Consider the following 21,466-nt stretch of genomic DNA (forward strand, 5'->3'; position numbering starts at 1 on the left):
AGAAAAACACTTGCACTTTTTTTTATTTTTGTGTGTGCAGTCAGAGGTGAATGAGTCAAGTAATAAATGAAATTCAGATATTTATACAAATGTAATTGATTAAACAAATGGCTGCAAGCAAGTATGAATAATTACTGTTAATTTATTGTTAATTATTGAAGGTCAGAGCACAGAAGACAAAGTCAAATAGTTTGAAGTGCCTGCAGGCAAATGATATTGCCACATATATTGGAAGACATGTTTTAATTATTTCACACTTAATGCGTTAAAAAGCAATAGACAATTAGTTTAAACCTTTTTATAGGCCAAGAATATCTCAAGACACATGGTCACTGCCAACCCTGCTGGGAAATGTCCTCCCACAGTGAATATGAACATGCTCTGATAGGTTTTTACATTTGACACTTTTATCTACACCACCCTTAGCTCTTCAAACTCTTCCAGGCAATCTGAGCTGTAGAACAACAACCAGGTAGACAACAAGTGTCAACACCTCATCCTTAATGGCAGGTTCTCACCAATGGCCATTTTTATAGCTGTCAGGCACCTTTCATCTCAGACGAGAGAGCAAAACAATAGTGTCTGCCACGTGAAGGCTCTTTCAAAGCAGTTGATTCAGGGCTGGCTAAAGACAGCAATTGCACATTCATTATGTGTCATGAAAAAGGACAAAATATACTGAGATACAGTCACAATCAATCAAACAAAAGTGGAAGGGAGATGTAGCTATGTTGTTTATTTGATAAGAGCCATTGATGTCGGATCACTCACGAAACAGTAAAAGACGTCACAGTCAAACATTTGCATGAACCTCAACACAGCAACAATCGATCCACTTTCTTAATGTTGGCTATTCTAACCACACACAACCTAGGACATCTCAGTATGGAGGAATGTACCTTTAATACTTCAGTGACAAGTGAAAAAGCAAGTTGTTTACAAAATAAATAAATCTTACACTAGTTCCTTTAAATGCTTGCTGTACATAGTTTCAATTTAGGGCGCTAGCACATTTATTCACACACATTGAATGCTATAATGAATATAATATTTTCACTATTATTCACTCAAAACTATTTCAATAATCATATGACAATGGAGTTAACACGTTTGTAGATGTAACTCACATCAAGGTTTAACTGTGCTGCCTGTCCTCTTCTTTATATTTGAATTCCAGACACCATTTTGAATGGGACAGCTAGAGCTAGATGGAAAACACGAACTTGACCTTGTCTAGAAAGGTGTGACCACATCAAAACTGCACATGCGCACACCACTTTCAGTTCAACAGCAAGTGATTATGGGACTGTCACATAAAGGGATGTTGTCTGTTGTGGGGTCTAGGTGTGCACACAAACACTTGAATGTATGCACGCACACACTTATTGTCCTTGGGCCTGTGTTCAGTCAAGCGGCTCCAAAAGTGCCCACTTCAGCTCCTCAGTGTCGCAGACCTGGGCGGCCTGCCAATGGCTTACAGTGGAGAGGGAGTCAAAGAGGGACTTTACCGACAGAAAGCCCATCTTTCTGATAAGCAGAATTTCAACACAGAAGTCTATGATGTTCTTCGTCATGGTCTGAATTGACCAATCGCTTGATAGAACTCAAAAAAACAGCCCGATAAGGTGAAATAATGAAAGTGAATTACTGGTTTCAGACCAGCCCTACATAATCTCCGAATTAAAGTATCCTTTAAAAAATCCCTGTATCAAAAAGCTAATCAGGCCCAAATGCCGAAAATTGTCAACAATCCTTACAAGATACAAGATTCCTGGATCCATGCGGTGATCCAATCACTCCCAAAATTTAATCACTTGTTCCGTGACCCATTTCATACATTTTCCGGAGACTGGAGAATCAAAATCCATACATAACTTTCCAAATTATTTTGAACGCACACAGACAGAAAACAGATGCACCAATGCCATCGAAAGCTGAAATGAACCGATGGAACTACAGTAAAAGCCACCCACACGCTATATGGAGTGGACATAAACACACATGGCTGACTGCGGGAACCATCCATCTCCATGCTATTACTGATGCGGCCATACTGAAACTACAGTACGCTAGACTGCCAGTAACTGTTTTAATTTACTGTGTTAATGAACCATAAACAACTCCGGTCATCCACATAGAAACATTTGCCACCTCAGACAGCGCTCAACAAACGTACGTCAATCTCCGTAACATGAGCACCTCCGTAACACACCATGCGCTGTCATGGAAAGTACATAAAGAAGATTGTAGGAAAAAAAGATGCTGCTGTGTCCACCCCTGGCAGTTTCTGATGTTGAAGAAGGTTGAAAGCATCTTCTTGGCGTGTTGCTGTGGGCTTTTCGAGAATCGTGTGTTGTGGGAGTGCACTCATTTGTTAGCACTTGTGAGCTCTACATTGAATGTAACACACTGACATCACCCTTCCACACAAAAACTGAAGTAAAGATGGCGTGGCAAGGACAAGCATTGAGGAAGTGTGTCAAGTCTGAAATTGTGTGTGAAATGGGAGAATTTCCGCTTGGATATGAAGACAAACGCATGCCTGTGTATACAGTATTGAATCCGCATCAGTCGATACCTCCGTCAGCCCACGTATCAATATCAGGCCCTTAAAGTAGGATTGGTGCATGTCTAAAAATAACGCTATAATTCTGTTGAGTAGTGTTGAATGTGTGGCTTCTTAATTAAGACAGGGACCCTCGTTTGCTGTTAAGATCAATGTGTTCTGGAAAAAGTCAGCGCTGTGGAGTGAAGAAGATGAAAGTAAAAATATGACGTCAGCCAAGCTGTTATCAGCTCAGTCAGGTATGGTTGGACACTTTTAACACCGTGTGGTTTGGCAACTTGTCTGTGAAGTTAGTAGGCCATCCACTGTGAAATAACATTTGAGACATTCTAAAGAAACTTATCTTTCAATCACCAAGTCACTGCTAATACGGTTAGCAATCTCGCATATATTTGATGACTTATGCACATCAATATCGCTCCTCTAAGGATGGAGACTTGGCTGATAGGTCACCTATAATTATATGAAAGTGTCTACAATGTGACACACACAACAAAGTTCATTTAGAGTCAGGTAAAAAGCTAAGCTCATATGTTATTCAGGCTTAGTAATGATTTTCAAACAAACTTTTCAGCTTGTGGGGTAATACTTGATTATTTAATTATATTAAATATTATTTTTTGTTGTGTTTCTGTAATTGTTCATTTACAAACAAAAAAAATATATATTTTTGTCTGAATACTCAATTAATTACAAAAAATATTCGACAGAATACTCTTGAATTATTATATAATTATTATTTATAATTTATAATTATTATTATGCGGCTCCAGTTTTTTTTTTTTTTTTTTTTATGAGACTGATAAACATCTCCTGAATCAGTGTTGGCTTGTTATTATCTGCAACGAGCTTAATGAAACTGTTGTGAACTTGTTTGCAATAGCACGCCCAGATAAACCTCATTCTGAAGTAATTGAAGCAAACATGAAAACACATTCTCTCACTTTGATGTGAAAAGTGCAATGAACATTTATATTTTTGAGTGTTAACCAAATTTCTGTGAATAAGAGAACACTTTAAACATTTCCATTAGTTTGAAAAAATGTAAAGGAAATAAATTAATTACATTATTTCTCTTTGTTTTTTTGTTTACGTCACCAGTGAGATGTCAAGAAATTAAAAAGAAAAGATGAGAATTGAATTGTTGCCCCTCAATCATAATTAAATTGTGAGGTGCCTTAAAATGCCCAGCCCTAACGACTTCTGTACTACAAAAGAAGATGCCTTTGTTTGGTTTTGTTCTGTTTGTTTTAATGCTTGTAATGGATTTCACTGCTAAATTAGTTAAACGTCACAACAACGCTGTGTGAAATAATAATATAGAAACAGAAAATGTGGACAATGCGGACATATTTTCACAACATTTTCCAGGCTGGGTTCATTCACGAGGTCCCTCTTTTTCTGGACATGTCATTTAACAATAAAAATGTGGGGATAAATGCTAAAAAATAAAAATAAAAAGAATAAGTAAACTAGACAAGTAAACTAACCAACTAACAGTCTCTGCTTTACAATCTCTACACTCCTGAAAAACAGCGTGGGTAGTTATCCAATCATTCAAGTTAATGTTCTTGCTTTAATGGTGAAAATGAATGTGGAACAGTCATCCCCCAATTGTTTTTGTTGATACTAATAACCAAACTCATGAAGACACACATGAACTATTAAACTACCGTAACATGACACTGCAGTAATTACATTTGTGTATCATTAAGGCAGCAGCTTTGTCAAAAACTGTCTTGACTACATTCACAAAACAGGCAACAGATTGAAAATAAAACACAAAATCACCTCCTTCGACACAAAGCTACAAACACTCTGGCCTGCTCTCTTGTTCCATAACACCGCCTTACACAGCCACAACGTAACCCCAAATGAAACTGACAGAGCAAAGTCTGTCAGGTTACCAAGACAGCAAGGTTCTACACCGTGCCCCAGTTTCAAGCCTCATGGAAGATATCGGGGAACAATCCCTGATCTGGCCACGCAAAAGCTCTGAAAGAACGTGAGTCACCCTTGGCTGCTGGCTTGGAGCCCGTCCACATAGAAAACACTGGAAGATCAAGTGAGCCGAGTCTCGCCAGCATTGCCCTGTCTTGCTGTGAGACATTTGGCCTTTGTGGATCAGCCATTAGCACTGCCTCTCCAAGTTTGGCCCTCGGCCCAGGCCCTGAGGGAAGAGCGTGGCATCGTGAGCTGTATCAGAATGCACCACCGTGTCTCGTCTGATATCACACACTGATAATTAATTAAAGGGAACAAACACACAACCCCAGGCACAAAGGAGATGATCTTGATCTGGCTAAGGTGAAAAAACAAGTGTGCTCCTTTTAGATGTCATGGAACTGATAAAGAAGAAGTAAACATGTGGACCCACATAAAGCAGCTGAAGAATCGTACATGTTATTTACACTAAACAAGTCCTCTGGTTAGAGTAGGGATCAGTGACATGCACTTTAAACAGCTAACTGTAATAAGGTGTCAACTATCAATCTTCAATGGCACTAAACAACCCTGCCTTTATCATGTGGCCATCATGAGGCTAGAATCGTGCATGGAAGAAAATGCAGCATTATGACACCAGAACAGTCCAATAATATTTATCGTATGATGTCAACAGGCCAATGAATGATGATAGACTTAAATTTAAAGATAATCTCCGACATCTGCCAGCAGCACGACTGGAGGAATTATCCAGGATTAAAGATAAACCAGATGAAGATGCATTCATAATTCCAGTAACTGCAACATTAACCTATTCAAAGTCATGCTTTTCAGCTTCAGTAGTACATTTTGTGTGGCGGTATTTTAACATATTTGACTGTAACATGAGTCCGATTCATCTTTCCAAGACAAATCACTGTTCAAACTTCAACAAACTTCACAAGTTTCTGAATTAAAAATATCTATGAATGATTGAAGCTTGAACTTATTAGAAGAGCAGTTTGCAATCCTGCACTATGCCAACGCACAATGCCAGATGGCCTTGATCCAACCCAGTTGATAATAAATGTAAGAGGCTTCACTAATGACCACAGCTGACAGCATCCCAGCACCCACACTTACGAGCATTTGTTCAACAACAAGACACACTACTACGGTGCAACAACAAAACACAAGTATTATGAGCATAAGTGCTGCCTCAGGAATTGAATGACCATAAGGACGAGGGATGGAACAATGTGAAACACAACATTGGAATAATTATAAGTCATGCAAAATAGTGCTGCAATTTGTATTTCCTGAAAAATACAAATGATGAGTATCGATTTATTTTCCACTTCCACTTGCTGCTGATGTCGCTGGTGTGGGTGCACAAGGTTATCCCTACATCCTACTGCGTTGGACACCCATTTAAAGGAGTGTCCGAAGACCAACGGCTTAATATAAAGTCCGAAATATCTTAGAATGTTACAATGTTTGCACTTAGTCAACCAATGTATTCCCTAGGAATTGTGTTTAATTTAACATGTATTTAACACATCATAGTATTATCACAAATGAACCAAAGTTTCAAACAACATTCAGCAAACATTCAAATGTGCAACTTTTCCGTGAAGCATACGAACTTCACCATGCTTTGGCAGAAGAGCTTGAAAGTCAAAGAAGCAAAAGATCATTTGAAAACATTTCCCAAGACTGGTGCCTTTCTCCAACAAGACCATCTGACTTTATATGCTGTGAGTACTTCATTACTCAGAAAATACTTTCCCTGGGGTGCATGGCAGAAGACATAATTATGGCAATGTTTGAATAATATTAGTATGTATTTTGAGCATATAATTCAGGACAATTTAGATCAGCTCGACCTGAATGATCACAGAGCTTATGATGAGGGACTAATGACAATGTACAGAAGCACAGAAGACAAGCAATGCAGGAAAAAAAACACCCAGTATGCAGACACGCGAACACTACCGATGAAAGGAAGAAGAAAGGGAAAGGATATTTGTTGACCTCTAGCCATGCCCCCAGTGAATATTTCAGGACCAGAGCTCATTTTTGACGAGTGAATCTGTCAGCGGTGGAGACAGCATCAAATTTTCGAGTCTCGAAACGGAAGAAAATGTCTGCCTGGGTTTATGCGTGCTTCAGTAACGTAAAGCAATGTGAGTGCAGGCAGGAAGTTGACAGGAAGCTTCAGAATCAGATAGGAAGAGGGGAGGACAAGGCAGTGTAAGTGCTGCTGCCACTGCGATAATCTAAGAAACCTGCAGGCACCAAAACCTGGAGGGAAGGAACTCTGCTGACACTGCACTGCCCTCAGCAAGAAGGGAACTTTAAAACAGCACAAGTGTGTGATATTCTTAGTGTGGCCATGACGGTATTAGCTTGTGTGCCCCAACAACTGTCAAAAAACTGTTTCAGTTATCAGCAGCGTATCTTCATCATACACTCAGTGATATGCTTCAGCAACGTTAACAACTGTTGCCCTATCTAGAGCCCACAGGAATTAGGCTACAGATCATATGCCGCACATTTCCATGGCAATCACGGCTGCTTTGGCCACTTAACACTAGTTCTAAAAGAGAATGCTTTATAAGGCAAAGCCTGCAAGCTAAATCTATGTCAGATGCATTGTAGACTGACCTGAAGCGGCCTTGTCTTCATCAGACAGCAGGCATTAGCTTAGGAGGACGTGCTGAAATAATTCAGACATAAACACGGGCAGCAAGCTTGCTGGTTGGATCCAAGTGGGCCGGTTTTAATCCAATTAAAGAGAGAAAGTCAGTGGAAAAGAGCGAGGATGAATGCAATCATCCATCATGCTTGGACAGTAAGAGACACAGGGATCGACTCGGGAACCTGAGGGACTGGATGCAAGGACTCGGGCTTCCAAGGCCATTTGCAGGAAAATACAGTGAAACAAAAATCATTATCCATTCATACCTCAGTCACACTGGTGGTGGTGAGTAGGGTTGTCAATGGGTGTGTTAATTCAATCCCAACACACACACAAACAATGATAGGAGCTTTTTTCATCAGTATCGAATATACATGTTGATTTTACGCCACACCAACAGAGGCAGTCTACACAGGTGCACACAGGACTATTTGTGTCAAAGAAGACACCAATCACAAAAATGATTGTTGTTGTGGCCCAAATTGTTACCAAAATACTCAAAACTATCCATGGTAGTCAGAACACATTCCCATGGCACATTAAGTTGCTAGTTTGAGTCCCGCATAAGTTGCATTTTATGGCAATCCATTTCAAAGTATCAAAAGAATAAGTCTAGTTAGGGTGTTTTTTTATGACCAAGACTTTTTTCTCAAAGCAGCTCCATGGGGGCACTTTTCTATTAAGGGAAAGAAAAGTGCTCAAGCACCACAAGGGTTCCCCACCACCAGCCAAGCAGAATCACGCACTAACAGGAGGAAAAGAACTTTTACTACAAACCTAAACAAAAAGTAGAATATCTATCAGAGGTTATGGCCATGATGGAAACTGGCACTCCCACAAAGTGAATGCAGCGAATGACAACAAACGTTGTTCTTCTTATTTCTGTTCTCCAAAATAGTTATTGATAAAAATTTGTTTTTGTTTTCTTTGTATCAAATTGGAAATGAAAGTTGGTATCACAACCTAGTGGTCAGCTACATTTTCAGCCACAAAAGAAGCATTGATGTTAGTATGCATGGAACAGACCCTTCGACCCACACCATGATCATTCATACAAATTCACATGAGGCAAGAGGGGGAAGGTGTTTTGCCCAACACGATAACTGGGATGGAACAGGATTCAAACCACCAACCCTCCCGATAAACATGAAGATGCAGGCTTCAAAAGGATAGCTACAGAGCAAGGACCGCAGATTTGTATGATGTTTAAGACAGTCGACAGATGCTTTTTGATAGGTTACAGCTTGTGTTGGTGGACCATGATAACATTTAACAAATGGATGCATCAATGCCCAGTTGTAATACGCATTAAGCAAATGGGTGATTATAGCCACATTAGATAAAATGTCACAGGATCCATGAGCAACTTCACTCCTTATTTCTAATAAATGGCTCCATTTCTTCCACGATTTAAAACTGATGTTCCTGCAAATAAACACTTGCTAAAGTCAACAAGCCACTACTCTGTGAAAATAAAATAAAATTACCCCAAGGACAGGACTTTCGGTGCAGTCTGTGTAAAAGAAAACCAGCACAGAAACCCTGAGTGATATATTATACAACAAACAGAGAAAACGACTGGGGTTACACTGAGCTCTTGAAGCTGCGTTGGTTCTATATTTCATGCTCTGTCACAGATTGGAAAAGCTTGCCTAACATTGTTAGGATCACACCACACTGTGGGTGAGAAAGAGAAAGGGAGTGGTGCTACAAATGAGGGCAAAATGCAAGTCTCATTTCACCATGTTTCGAGAATTCCATTGTCAGAGTCACAGTGGGACTCCCGCTCTCCTGTGGAGTAATGAGTCTTCGTACGGCTTTTTTGTAAATATGATCAGCCAACAAAATGGCTGCACTTTTTGCTGCTGCAGAAATTTGAAAATTATGAATCTGAGATATGAGGAACACAATTGCTAGTAATTGTAAGACATTATGTTCTTTCAGCAGGAGGCACACCAGGACTAAAATAGAGTGCTACCAATGCAAAGTTTTTAGGTCCCAAATAATGATGCTAATTAGTATTAGCCAACACTCATCAATATCACTCAAATTCTTTCAAGACACACAGAGGGCAGCCGTTTCTACTGTACTATAACCACCTGCAAAGAGAAAGTCATGACCCGGCAGTCACATGGACAGACAAAGAGCAAGTGCATGCCAAGCTTTGACTTCAAGTAAGAAGGATCAAGGAAGACGAAAGCTTAACTGGAGACTGATACTGAATAAATAATTAGATGTCTTGTGGGGAAATGTGATCGGTCTCTGGGAAAATCAATAACAACCAGACCATGATGCCCTGAGTGACTAAGCAACAACCTCAACACACTACAGACGGTCGATAGCACTTGACTTATTCCGGTAAGAATGACCTTAGAAATATAAAAGACAGACTTCTCAAAGATTTCTATGACCACATTTTGAAGGTCCTTAAACACCATGAATGTCAGGCAAAATAGCTGAATTCATGGTGAGCACCTTACATCCGACGGAGGAACTATTCACGGCGCTGACAGCAATGGGTGAAAGGATGGATTATCATCAATGTTGGAAATCTTTATTTCCAAAGCATGTCCAGCCACAGCTAGGTTGCTAAGTAAGAGTCGACCTTGATCAATTACACAGCTCCTGCAAGCTCTGAAGAAATCAGGACACCAAGTGACTAAATCAAAACAGGCAGCACAATAGCTTGTTCAGAAGGTGAGACCATTCATTGAAAAATCTAAGCTAAGCAAACTGAGACATGTTCTCACACAGTTATCTTGACAAATTCACCAACAAAAAATGTGTGTCACACAACGTCTTGGTATGGTGAGTGCAACTTCTCAAAGACATTGTAACTGATGTACAACACCTGGCACGTTTTAACCTAGTTTTGTACATGGTATGTCCGTTACTTAGATTTAGATTTAGATTACATTACAACCTCCTTCATACCCAGCAGTCAGTAGTAACTAAATGAGATGAGTAAAGAAGGCAATCTGGGACGACAAATGGATTTGTGGACAGAGGTCAGCGATTGCCTGTCCCCTCAAATAACATGAAGTGAAACTTGTTGAGTGGACAAATTTTAGGATTGACTCAATAAAAAGTAACAGCAGCGCAAGTAATAGATAATAGATGGAGCTGCTTTTTGCTTGAAATAGCATGATAATTGACCAGATATATTATTTCAGTTAAGTTTATAACCCGTAGTCCAGTATGAATGCCAACCCATGGATGAATTTTGACAGTGAATATACAGTTGTACTTTATTTACTCTGCTTTACTCTACCACCAATTACCTTTAAACAACAATCATTACCACATCTGCACATCACACACACACAGGTAGATATACTGTATAGGCAGATAGCTGCAATGAAAATGTTAAACTCTGCATGGAGATAAGTATGAATTAGCTTAACAACAAATATTGAGCTCATCCCACTAGAATGGATCCAATACCAGTACCCTGATATCCACAGTACGGATACTTGGATCCATCTGTCCACCCCATAACCAGAAAGTGTTATTTGGATAACAGCTATTCAAATGGTTTAAAACAATAGGTGTCCATGGGCATATTTATCAATTAATGGAATGACCTGTAATCTCCAGGCAATACAGGAGATTCCCATGCCGGACAGACTTAATGGAATGAAGTCCCTTTATTAACGCACTCTTTCAACCGGCCTAACCAAATCAATGTCCGTCCGGCTGCTTGATAGAAATCATGACAGTATAACACACTCCAATTAGCCCAGGGCCAGTTTTCATTGAACTCGCAGTGGTCAGATCAATCTATCTCTGGGCAGTTTAGTCTCTCCTGCTGCCCAGATGCGCTCAGAGGTTGCAATGCGCAGGATTTGGTTTGATAAATCCAGCTTATGCCAGATTTAAAGAGCATAACCAGTATTAAAGAAAACATGATTTGATAAGCCTTTATGAAATACTGGCCTTGTGAACTCACAAAATGACTACTGCAACCGGTCCTGATATGACGGCACCAACAACCAGTCCGTCACTCACCACAGATATTCTGTTTTATTTTTACTATGTGACAAACAACATAACAAAAGAGACTGTACTTGTTGTACTTGTTCCCAGTGTAATACAGTATACATAATTACATGTTCATATGAGCAGAAATGACAGCTGCTTAGCGCACTGAGGGCAGCAATGTCAGTAAAGTGGAAAGTAGTTAGAAGGGAGTCAATGTATGCTATGGTTGCTATGAGATATGCTAAGGTTTTTCTGTACAATGCAGTGATTCCGTCAACACACGCAGCCAATCAATAGGTGATAGAGAAAAAAATGAAGCCAAGGGGGAAGTTTTGGCATTTACTGAATTGGTGACAATAAAAATGCCAGTTAATAGTAATCTCTCTCCAGTCTGCAGCCGTCCTCACTCTCTTCATATGTCGTCGGGAATGTGCGACTTAAGTTCAACAAGCAATGGACTTCAGTCACTATGAGGATTCTTTTGCGATTTTTCAGTAAAAAAAAACATGCAGAAAACTGTGATGTTCATGTCCACATCATGATGCACGTGTTATCCGTTTGTTTTGATGATTTTTAGATTACATTAGATGACCTTTATTTGTCTCACAGTGGGGAAATTCCACTTAGTTTAAATGCGTTTTATCATGTGAAAACTCATCTTTAAGAAGAGATTATTTTTCTGAAGGCGTTTAGGCTCTCATTTAAGCCGTGGTGGTGCAACCAGGGTTTTAGCTAGGGGGGCGTCTGGACTGCATAACATGAAAAATGGATGCCTAGTTTTTCACAGCAGGACACCTGAAATGTCCGATTATTAGTGTCTGTTTACTGCCCTACTCGTAGTATCATCATCATCCGTTAGTGATGCGATGTCAGACACTGATGACAAGAGGAAACGCAATTAGATTCCACACTTTAAACAATCGTTTACAAATCAAACTCATAGCTTTTCAATCTTTTTCTTTTGGGACAAAGCGGTTCACTGGGTGGCACTGTCACTGTGTGTGTGTGGGTGTGTGCTTGTGTGTGAAAGTTTAGAAAATCATCACAAATACACAGCTGCTACATCGGAATGCTTATCTCACATTAATATATAACAGAAGATAAATAGAGCTGTGGACACGATAGCTCGGAGTAAGGGAAAGAATCACTACAAAACTATGAATTTTCCTGTAATTAATCATGGTCAGCCAAGTAAAATAACTGCCCAAGAGACCCATGCATTTGAGTGTTATTGTGGCAACAGCTCATTGTTATTGATACAGATGTTCGTTTTTATGAAAAGTTGTTTCGTACAAATATATATTTACAGCTTCTTTTTACAAAGCAAGTTGTCATGTCAGTCAACAGAAAGTTGTTAGGTCAGTCGTTGACATGGGTTGGGAGGGGAATGGGTTGGGCAAGGGGTTATGGGCTCCTCGCTATAAGCCTGCGGTGCATCACACTTGTTTATATGTAGCACAAACCCTGCAATGCATTTTTTATATACTATAATGTACCCAAGCAAACATTATAGTGTTATACTTCCTTCCATTATGGTGCTTTAACTAGCGCTAGTGAACCCGGAAGGTAACCCCAGTGATAAACAAGGGAACACTGTATACGTAAACCAGTAGGGAGTGCCAGGATCTCAGATATACATCAGCATATGCAGAGATTGCCCAGGCTAAACTCTAAATTTTCCTAGTGAAATTTGTGGCAGTGGTGTTATGCTTGTTCTGGGTACCCCCGCATTTAACACTGTATAAATCCAGAAACCAGTGTACTGTAGCAAACATAGAAATGAAACACCCTCCCTACTTTTTATGCAAAGCTGCCAATTCTAATCGTGTGTATAATGCACAACATGGTGATATTGTCTTTCACTGTGAAACATACTGCTTTTGTTGAGTGCACTAAATCTGTCTGCAAAAATATGGTACATTTATGATACAATGTTCAATTGAGAATAACATATACTTTGTTATGCTTTTGCCAAATAAATAAATAACAAAAGTTTGACTTTAAACAGAAATTTTCTAAAAAGCCAATCAATGGAAGCAAAATTTGCTCAATGTGTCACCAGGGATGAGAACGCAGATTATTTTGTCTGCTGTGTAAACAGCTTCAAAAGCCAAAGTAATGGAACACCACCACAACCAAACCCTAGTCAGCCAGACCTGACTTGTGCCACATGCGCACTCGACAGAAAGGTTTGGGGCGAGTGTTGGCACTTACCTGCGCTCGCGGTGTGGGTGTGGGTGCTGCTGCTGACGTGTTATAAAGGTGGTACCCCAGACTGGACTACTGTGGCTGTTTCTAAGCCAACCCACAGGGGGTGAAGATGAGTATGGGGTGCTATGAAAACCATGGTCCGACTCAGTCTCTGCGGTGAGAGATGAAGCAGAGCTCCCCATCACGGCACCGGTGAGGATAACAAACAGAGTGTCCAGAATTGAATGTCTTCTACAGCAGTGTTTCAAGCCAAGTTGGAACACAAAGCATTTTTCTTCCCAAAATGAGGCTTGCAGGCCTGTCCGTCACTCCATTTCCCAACTAAAAGTTGTGAGAGGATTTCCATGAGAGGGCATGATTCCATAAATGCTTGCTTCGACGTTGAAATCAATCCAAATGTGGTGAAAAAACATTCTTCCTATGTCCACAGTTTAGGATCTTCTCTCTTGTAGAACTTAAGCCTGTAACATTCTGCGCCATGTTTTCCATAGTGCCACTCTTAATTCCTCCGGAGTGTCTTCTGACGCATCTCCACAGCCTGTGCACTCTCATGTCCGGTTCCTCTTTCCCCGGCACATGTTCAGTTGATCAGCAATAAAACATGATGACTCAAATAATGGCAGTCACCTTCACTGCTGTAAAATCGGAGAAAGACGAGACTGAACAGGAATTCAAGTCAGTAGGACTCTGCAGGGTCATAATTTGAAATACGGACACAAGAGTAAACAAATGTCCAGCGCTTCCTTAGGAGGGTGTTGGTGATGATATAAGCAGACTAATATCCAAGTGTCATCTTTCAGAAATTCAGTCTCAGGAGCAGCTGTTCTCTTGAGTTCCCAGCAGTGAAAACTACAGCTGCTTTCGCCATCTTAATAATATTTGGAGCACTTGAGAAGGGATTACATTGCTCAGGATAATATTATCAAATAAAAAAAGTAGCTCTGGTGGAGCTCTGTCAGAAAGGATTGAATATCCATGTGGAAATGTTTACTGTTTGTTCTAGTTGACATTCAAAAACAGAGAGAGGAATGCCCTAGTTAAGGCTGTGGAGCCTCACAGCACCAGGACTGACGTGAATCACAGTTTCTGTCTGACACCACAGTCAGAGACAGGCCGATCGAGTTTTACAACTTGACTGTAAGTGGACTCTCCAGCTTGTGCTTGCAAGTTTCTATACACGAAGCAGCTGTAACAGAACGCATTCCTGGGTGGCGGCGGCGGAGGAGGAGGACGCGCATTTGCATGCATGTGGACAAGTAAAGCAGCGCGTCACCGGCGTGTTTCTCTCCGAACGACATGGAAACACTTCACACACTAATTACCAAGCCCTGGTCATGAGTCCAAATACGCATTCGGGCGTAAGAGTCACTTACTGGTTACACAACCACACGGGGGATTTCACAGGATTTGATTAAAACCACTGGATGGTATCACTCGTGGAGGAAGGTGATGTGTCCGCGTCTCCGCAGCAGCACTGAGGCCAGGGAACAGTTCAGCGCAGCCGGCGACAACAAACAGCAAAAACCATCCACCAAGCGCTGATCCACGGGGGAGAAGTTAACGCTGCTTTTCAAAACCATCCTCCGGTTGACCGTGCAGCGTGTGTCCACAACATTGGTCCGTCACGGTTCGGGCTGTAGATGCCGATCCTCGACGTATCACATTCATGGATTTCCTCGCTCGTGTCTTGCTACCGTCTTCGGATGCAAAAACTCATACTGTGTTGCTGATCAGCAGCATCCCAAAAATATCCGGGGTTAATTGTCCAATTGGGATCTTGTTGTGACTCCGGCACTTTCGTGTTAGCTCTGTTTGCCACGGGATTTAATTCTCCCACACCGATAGCCTGACGAGGATGCAATCTCCTGACAGAGGATTACTGGAGTGTCAGCAGCGCGCATGCGCACCACCGCTGCAAGCGGAGGGCTGAAAGGCTGCGTTCAGATTTCACTGAATCTCAGTGGATGTTCCATTGATGAACAACATACCGAAGACACGCAATGAAATGGACTGAATTAGTCTAGAAAAATGAACTAATGTTCGACTGACAGCTAAGATCTGTTATCAGTAATCATGCATGTACAGACACGAAGAAAAGCCGCTCCCCTTTTCCTTAATTTACCCACATAGTGAGTAAAGAAATACAGGACTGAGAATTGTGACAGGAAACAAATGAAACATTATTTTAGTCCTATAACGATCAATTACCTGTGTGCTTTTTAAAAACATGAGTGAAAATGCAGAAATACCCGATTGTAAATATTTAAAAAAATGTATATAAAAATGACTGGTGTCAGAAACAAACAAACAAAAAAAAAACAACAACAACAATCACTTTTGGTTATAGACATAATTCTGCTGAAGCACAGGGTTAACTAGAAAAGAGTGCAACACTCATCATTGCTCTGCTGTCCCAACACATTACTGCAGTAAGCCTTCAACATTTTCTTCCACATCATATCACTGTATTGACCTCATTCCTGGTATCTCGCTGACGTTATTCTCCAAAAGAGATTGAAATTATGTGATTGAGGAGCTACCAAGCACAAATAACATTGAAAAATCACCTCCATTCTTGCTTACATGTAGCCGAGTACAGTTTGTATTTTTATTAAATACTTTACCACTTTACCACACATCTACCCAAGGTATTAATGCTTCAACCAGTCACAATGATATATATATTTAAATATGACAGACATTTTAATCTATAAATCACTCTAATAAATTCGCCTTTAAAAAAAAAAAAATAAAATGATACAATTGTGTCACTTCTGTAAAATCAAAAATATATTTTATATTTATATTTCATCTGCACGTGACTTTTCAGGAAAATTATTATTTACTGTAAAAACAGGTTTGTAAAATAGATATGAAAGTGCAAATAAAATGAACGTACTCGAGGGAACAAAACAAAACAACAGATCTAACGAGAGTTGTCAAGAAAAAAAAAATAGAAGTAGAACTGTGAGCGAGTTAATGATCCTCGAAAATAGAATGTCATAAATCTTTAATGAACAAGCGTGTTTATCAGAGCTTTGACAGCAAAGCCCTGAACAATAAATACAAGCATAGTCACCTGTACAAGTGAACACCACCTAACATTAGCACTGCAAGAGCTGTCGCGAAGAAGTCTAGCTGGAAGAGGAGGGGACTGAAACTGGTTTGTTAGGAAACACTGGCCTGCAGTTTACTTAAAAGACTTAGTGCTACAACATTCTGACATAACTTTTGTTACAGTTGGAAACTTAAGGCCAGCTAGCAGATCAAGAGTTCAAGGTCCATGATACTCAGAACAGCCTCTCGATCTATCACATCTTTTCATTTTTGCTGAATCATGCTTGTTTCCCCATGAGCCACGGTTTTGTCATAACTGCCGTCTTTTATTTCTTTCTTTCTTTTATTTTTATGCAACTACAAGTATTAGAGTTCCTATGTTTTCACAACATAAATTATACTAAGAAGGACAGGGCTTCCTAGTTTTTCAAATGAAATAAAAATGTATAACACAACAGAGGGGGACAATGTAACAAGTTGAAGAAATACGGTTAACAGTGCTGTCATGACAGGGAGAAAATGCATAGTATAAAGCCAGAGGACCCAACGCTACCCTTTTAAATTGTCTATGTTCACTCATTCAATAGCAAATAAATTGACGTAAATGACATTCTTCAGTCATAAAAATAGCTTCCTTACACAGTGGATCTAAAAGTGCTCTGTGAATAAAAACTGTTTATTTCCCCTCTTTGGCCACTTGTCGGACGCTGGAGTTTGACATCATCTAAATGAAAGTGAATGACCCAACTCCTCAGCGTCTTAAACAGGCTGGGTTACCTCAATACTTATAAGATGTAAACCGATACTTTAGTACCCCCCGTGTCTCCTACCATCTGGGCAAGTATGACACAGCTTCTCCACACACAACCAAATAAACATATATACGTTGTGACAATAGTGATCGTCACAACAACCCTGGTGATATTAATTTATAGTTCTTATACTTAATTTGTTTGGTTTTAGATTTCCCACCACCTGTCTCAGACCCACCTGTCTCCCTTCAAGCCAAGTCAGGGAAAGAACAGCTGATAGGGCAGTGTAAAAGAGATTGCATTTCATTCCTATTCTCCAGGGAAACAAGAGTTGAAGACGGGGAAAGGAAGATTCGAGTTGATTTTCTGCACCACCCTTCTGTCACATGCTTCATCTCCCATCCTGTGGAACATATCCCCATTCACCCTGAACTCAGCTGCGTTCACCTCTCATGCATGATGTGTGGAACCTCATGATCCAGGCTAAATATTTATCTTCTACTGGGTCCGATATCGTAGTGTCATAACACTGGAAGGACCTCCGACAGTTCTTATACTGATATTAATAGATGACAGTAGCTTTATAGTGAAACGGGGAGTGAATTCTCAACATTCCCATTGAGACAACGAGAACCGGGAACATGTAAACAAAGACACCGGTGGTGTTTTAAGCTTTATCATAAGGCTTGTATCGTCACAAAGACCATACAAAAACGGACCTTTCTTACCTCAAGTCAGCTGGGGAGGAGAAACTCCTATTTCTCAGTCGTTTCAGCGTTAACTTTTCACAACCATCGAGAAGATAAGTTCCACCGGTGTTGTACCTTAGCTTCCGTAACCTTCCTTGTTTTAGCCTCGAGCTCTCGGTTACCACCGCATATTCGTGACATTTGGGACGAAGCCCGACTCCTAAGTTGTATTTTCAGTCTGCGAGGCAATAAGGAACTGATGCGACCGCGAAGGTTTGTCCCAAAGCCCAGGAAGCAAGAAGAATCTCCAAGGAGGCAAGACACGGCGCAATTACGTCAAATGCGTAACCAACGAGAACAATTCGCAACCTTGCGCCCATTATTTAACGTAAACGTTTATCAAGAATAGAAAGAGAAAAACTACATTACCCATGATTCTCTTGAACGATGTCAACAAGGATATCCGGATTCAAATGCAGATGCTGCTGGTCGGATTTGATTTGTTGAGCTCTACGAGGCAGCGTTGTGTTCAGCAAAATCCTGACATGGCTGTCAAAAAGGAACCACAAACCATGTTAATATCGTTATATTCATATAATGCGATTCTCTGTTCAACCTTATCAAACGAAAGTACGCTGTCGCCATCTAGTGCTTCTGTTATGGAACCACCTATTTTTCTCATGTACGAAATGCTTTGGACGTTAGAAGCTTTTTTATCTCCAAAAATTGCATTGAAACACCATATACATTACTATTTGGGGAAGCTAATTATTAGTATTAAATATATTTTTTAAAAGACCCCCCCCCCCCCCCCCCCCCCCCAACTTTAAACGAGCAGACGTTCTCTTAAAAAGACTACATTCGAAATATGGGTTTTTCCTTATTAATATGATTTTACTTATTAATATTTACTATATATACATTTTTTCATTCACAATCATTCACAAGGATACTCACATTCAATTATTGTACTTTGACACCAAGGCCATCACAAAACCTCCTCATTTTATGGGCTCTACTCCCCCCACCTGTGTTGATAGTTTCCATCTTCTGTGGGTTATACAGTAGCTTGCTTATATGGTGTTGGATGGTGATTCGGAGCTGGGAGAAAAAGACATATGACATCATACACACATGCCTTTCAAGTTGAGCACACCTGTTTCGGATGTTATAAAATAGACAAGAATCTGAAAATGTGACACAAACAAGTTTTCAGGAAGTATAGCTCTCATTAGCCGTAAACATGTCACTTTTTTCCCACTGAATATTTTCATCAGTTAAGGTTGTCCTTCCCTACAAATAAAACAAGGGGATGATTCCTACAGATTCTTAAAATCTATTATAGAAGAACAACATAATCCATTCTGTTACACATTCTGGGGGGACTCTTTGGCCAAGGTAATAAATCATGCTGTTCATAAGAAAGTTTGTTTGGCTTTTCCCTGTCTTCAGTCAGTGAATAGATGCATTCACTTCAAGAAGCCTCAAGCCAGGAATCTTTCACGTAACTTAAGGTTTTTGTTTTACATTTTTGTTGTCTCCCAGAGTACGAATGTATGAGAACAGCCTCCACATTCAGACAAACTTGATATCTCCCTGAAAATTAAGCTTTTATTTGGATTAATGGTAGCATGAGAAACATTCAGGAACTCTGGATTATCTCCAGTAATGCTGGTGTCACCCAGGTTGTTTGAACTGCGGACGTACAGAGGATTAGTCCAGTACCAACCAATAACGCAGAGTACAGACCAATTCAATTGTTATTAAGATGATTGTCGTGTGCACAATCAGTCAGTGTGATTAACTTGTCGGGATTGTGTGCCATGCTCAAGAAAATGAAAGGGGGAAAGAATGTAGTATGGCCTAGTCTGTTTTAACACAAACATTCTGTCCCGCAGACACTCCAAACCTAGTGAAACAGCAGGTTATACTGAGTTACTTTTGGTCAATAATCCAGAACGGTTGTTTAAAACACAGAAATATTAAGTCTTTTTCAGAGAAAAAAAAATACTTATCGGGTTGATGATACAAAAATGGAAAATGACATTTATATGTATGAAAGGTGTGAAGATTTCTTACATTTCATCAAACATATAGTGGTCACAAAGTTAGACACAATACCCCAAATATCTCACAAACCTCATTAAAAATTGTAAAATTATCCAAAACCAACAGCTATAAGGAAGGGGGACAAACACTGAGAATTTACAGCGGTATGTTTTTGTGAGTCAACATACGTATTCCACAAGTTAACATCCAGAAGTAGCAGAAGTAAAGTAAGCCAAAAGCGAGAATAAACCATTACGAATGACTGAAAGTGCTTGAGTGTGTCTACTTTCCCCCACTTCTGGGGTTAACGCAGACGTATCTCTGGGTTGAAGGCGGAGCGAAGCATCCTTTGATAGAGCCAGGCGGTGTAGTAGAGTCTGGGCGGAGGAATGACTGCTGGACGTTAGGTCCCACATGTCGTCTAAAAGGCGAAATTTGGGGTGTTAATGCTCGCTGTGTTGGCATGAAAAACACCAAGATACCAGGTGAACATGTTTAACGTGACATAACTGGGAAACCACGCTGGAATATTTGCCACCGAAAGGAGATTCCTTCGTTGCGACGGTATGTACGCGAACGCATCATGATACTTATGCACTTGTTCAATGGCGCCAATAAACGGCAATTCCGTCGCATACATAGGCGCGTTCCTTCTTGTCATGTCACTTCTTCGAAGTCAACTAGCAAACAGAAGTTAACTTTCGTCGCTTTGTTTTCAAAAGGCCAGCGTCGGTGCGTACACACACACTGTTGTCATGACAATGCTCGGGAAACCCAGCTAGAGGCACGTTGGGAGACACAAAAGACACCAGTTGAGTGCTCACTTGTGTCCCAAACTCTGTCATTTGGAACCCGGACTCTCACTAGAAATGCCAGTGGTAGTTTCATTTCCACATGCTTTCTTAACCTCAGCTGGCGTATTGACGTGTTGTTTTTTTTTTTTCTTGAATATGCTGAAAGACAATTGGGAAGTTCGGGTCAGTCGGATATGTGTGGTGTGTTGGGCTAAGGTGTGTCCTGTGTTTATAGGAGACAGTTTGTGACCCTGCTTAGTCAGGAAAGGGATGCTTTTAGTTGGCTTTTGCTGTTTCACGTCCAGCGCACATGTGGAAATGAGTGACTTCCACAATAGAGAGGCTCCAACACAATTGTCCTAGAGGGAAAAGGAAAAGATCTGTGTGTAGGTGGGAGGGGAAGGAGGGTGAGGGGGATGTGTGTCAGTGTATAGGAAGGGGGGCAGGAGGGAGGTTCATGGACGTGGTTCGTGTTCATGAACTAGTGTAAGGACAGGAAAGAGCAAGTGTGCTGTCTGCGACCAGCACTTAAGTTACCACATGAATTCAACACAAACAGATACACAAGCACATGTCGCCACTGGCATGTGTGTGATCAGATGAATCAGTATTGTGAAAGAGAAGCTTTCACAGCCCCAGGTGCTTGAAGATGACAGCTGAATGGACCAGTGCCCTGCAGTAGTGAAGTCATGTGCTCCACTAAATGTGTTTTTTTGAACCAGCAACTGTCCTCATTTCTTTCC

General features: G+C 40.5%; 2 protein-coding genes across 4 annotated transcripts in view; one reads left to right on the forward strand and one right to left on the reverse strand.

Annotated features, from left to right (window-relative positions):
* Positions 1 to 18,969, reverse strand: part of capn15 (calpain 15) — a 44,761-nt gene extending 25,792 nt beyond the window's left edge. Inside the window, exons 1-2 of one of the 3 annotated variants that reach the window (XM_053865235.1) lie at positions 18,838 to 18,969; positions 18,310 to 18,429 (exon numbers count right to left, since the gene is read on the reverse strand). Coding sequence is in view for 1 of the 3 variants with exons in the window: in XM_053865234.1 (XP_053721209.1) it covers positions 13,386 to 13,564 (179 nt within the window). In the remaining 2 variants the exon portion in view is untranslated. Of the gene's footprint in view, positions 1 to 13,385; positions 15,277 to 17,919; positions 18,200 to 18,309; positions 18,430 to 18,837 lie in introns of those variants that run through there. The other 2 variants (XM_053865236.1, XM_053865234.1) reach the window with 2 other exon arrangements.
* A 1,333-nt stretch (positions 18,970 to 20,302) lies between these two features.
* The window catches only part of LOC128758571 (ankyrin repeat and fibronectin type-III domain-containing protein 1), a 141,792-nt gene continuing 140,628 nt past the window's right edge, over positions 20,303 to 21,466 (forward strand). Inside the window, exon 1 of the mRNA XM_053864653.1 lies at positions 20,303 to 20,493. The gene's annotated coding sequence lies outside the window, so the exon portion shown is untranslated. The remainder of the gene's footprint in view (positions 20,494 to 21,466) is intronic.

Source organism: Synchiropus splendidus, chromosome 5, assembly GCF_027744825.2.
Source record: "Synchiropus splendidus isolate RoL2022-P1 chromosome 5, RoL_Sspl_1.0, whole genome shotgun sequence".
Lineage (NCBI taxonomy): Eukaryota > Metazoa > Chordata > Actinopteri > Syngnathiformes > Callionymidae > Synchiropus > Synchiropus splendidus.